Consider the following 2,254-nt stretch of genomic DNA (forward strand, 5'->3'; position numbering starts at 1 on the left):
ACAGCTACAGGCCGGGCACTCAGACACCCAGTCAGCCAGGGGCCGGGTGCTGGGACACTCATACAGCTACAGGCCGGGCACTCAGACACCCACTCGGCCCAGGGCGGGCGCTCGGACACCCACAGAACTCGGGGCTAGAACACTACCTGCCTCCTGGGGCTCAGACTGAGTGTCCCCCAAGCCTGCCATGCCCCAGGGCAGAGGCTGAGCGGTTGCCCCAGCCTCACCAACACTCAGGGCCGTGTTCTTGCCGCTGTGAGCCGGTGTAGAAACAGGAAGCCTCGACCCCCTTGGGCTCCAGCGATCCCCCCACCTCAGCCTCCTGAGTAGCTGAGACCACAGGCGCGCACAACCAGGCCCAGCCCATTTTTGTGCTTCGTGTAGAAACCGTCTCGCTCTCTTGCCCAGGCTGGTCTCCAACTTCTTGCCTCAAGCCACCTCCCAAAGTGCTGGAGTTGCAGGAAAAATGTTATTTGTATTAAGTGCCTCCAAACAAACAGAAAGGAGATGTGGATACTCCGGCCATATACGTGGTAGAAGTAGACACGGCTGTTTTCTTCCCTGTGTTTTTCATATTTTGTATCAGGAACCTGCCCGTAAGAGGTTTTAAATGTGAGAAAAAGCATCCTTTAAAGACGAAAGATCTGACAGGGGGATGAAGCTGCCCAAAGCTCTGAAGACCCACCGGGTGGGCGGGTGGTGGTGTCGTCACACACGGTACCCCCTCGTGTGTGGGTCTGGGGGTGCAGAGCTGCTGCCTGCGGCGTGGAAGGCTGGTCCTGGGGTGTCCGAGTGGACTGCACACAGGGGTACTTGCCACTCCCAGCCTGTTGTTGGGAGCTCGTGCCAGCCCCTCCCCCGGGCCGGTCTGCAAGCTTGGGGTCAGACACCAAGAGCTTCGCAGCTCTGACCGCATGGCCCGGCCCGCAGGATCTCATTGTGCACGTGAGGGACGTCAGCCACCCCGAGGTGGAGCTCCAGAAACGCAGCGTTCTGTCCACACTGCACAGCCTGCAGCTGCCCGCCCGGCTCCTGGACTCCATGGTGGAGGTTCACAACAAGGTGGACCTCGTGCCCGGGTGAGTGCGGCCCTGATGCCCGCAAGCATCTCCTTCCCCTGCATGCACTGGAGCCGGGTGGTACGATGCCCCGTCTCCTCCTATGAACCGCAGCGGTGGCAGCCGAGACACAGGGAGTGGCCCCAGGCTGTACCCTGTGGGCAGTGCACTCCTGGGCAGGACCCTGATTTCATCCGGCCACCCTGAGGCTGAGCGGGGCCTGTGGCATCCCCACCCTGGCAGATACAGCCCCACGGAACCGAGCGCCGTGCCCGTGTCTGCCCTGCTGGGCCACGGGCTCCGGGAGCTGAAGGCTGAGCTCGATGCGGCCGTTTTGAAGGCGACTGGGAGACAGATCCTCACTCTCCGCGTGAGGCTCGCCGGGGCCCAGCTCAGGTGAGCGGCCAGCCGGGGCAGGAGACGGGATGGTGCTGTGGATGCCTGTCTCTGCCTCTGAGATGGGCTTTTGGTGGGTACGAAAAGAGCTGTGGGGTCCCCCGAGAGCTTGAGGATGTCCAGATGCAATGAATGGGTTTGCATCAAATGGATGTGTGTGACTGCATACAACAGGTGCCTAACCTGTGCTGACAGGCGAGGGATGTAGGTCTCCCTGCCGATAAGCAAGCAAGCTCCAGCTGGATGCAGTGGCACAGGCCTATGACCCCAGGACTTTGGGAGGCCAAGGCGGGAGGATTGCTTGAGCTGAGGAGTTTGAGGCCAGCCTGGGCAGCACAGTGAGATCCCATCTCTACAGAGAATAAACAATTACGCCAGGCGTGGTGGCTCACGCCTGTAAAATCCCAACACTTCAGGAGGCTGACGCTGACGCAGGCCGATCACCTGAGGTCAGGAATTCAAGAAACCAGCCTGGCCCACTATGTGAAACCCCGTCTCCACTAAAAATACAAAAATTAGCCAGGCCTGGTGGTGGGCGCCTTTCATCCCAGCTGTTCAGGAGGCTGAGGCAGGAGAGTTGCTGGAACCCAGAAGGCCAAGGTTGCAATGAGCTGAGATTGCATCACTGCCCTGCAGCCTGGGCGACAGACGGAGACTCCATCTCGAAAAAAAAATAGCAACTGATGGAGGCACACACCTGTCGTCCCACCTACTTGGGAGGCTGAGGTGGGAGGATGGCTTGAGCCCAGGACGTTGAGGCTGCAGTGAGCCATGATCACACCACTGCACTCCAGCCTGGA

At 60.2% G+C, this 2,254-nt stretch overlaps 1 protein-coding gene across 1 annotated transcript in view; it reads left to right on the forward strand.

Moving 5' to 3' along the window:
- Positions 1 to 749: 749 nt before the first annotated feature.
- LOC113224057 (putative GTP-binding protein 6) overlaps positions 750 to 2,254 on the forward strand; it is a gene marked incomplete at its 5' end in the record, with an annotated part of 2,850 nt that continues 1,345 nt past the window's right edge. The window contains 2 exons of the mRNA XM_026453339.2: positions 750 to 1,079; positions 1,302 to 1,454. Coding sequence (XP_026309124.2) covers positions 750 to 1,079; positions 1,302 to 1,454 — 483 coding nt within the window. The remainder of the gene's footprint in view (positions 1,080 to 1,301; positions 1,455 to 2,254) is intronic.

The sequence above is a fragment of the Piliocolobus tephrosceles genome, unplaced genomic scaffold, assembly GCF_002776525.5.
Source record: "Piliocolobus tephrosceles isolate RC106 unplaced genomic scaffold, ASM277652v3 unscaffolded_43462, whole genome shotgun sequence".
Taxonomy (NCBI): domain Eukaryota; kingdom Metazoa; phylum Chordata; class Mammalia; order Primates; family Cercopithecidae; genus Piliocolobus; species Piliocolobus tephrosceles.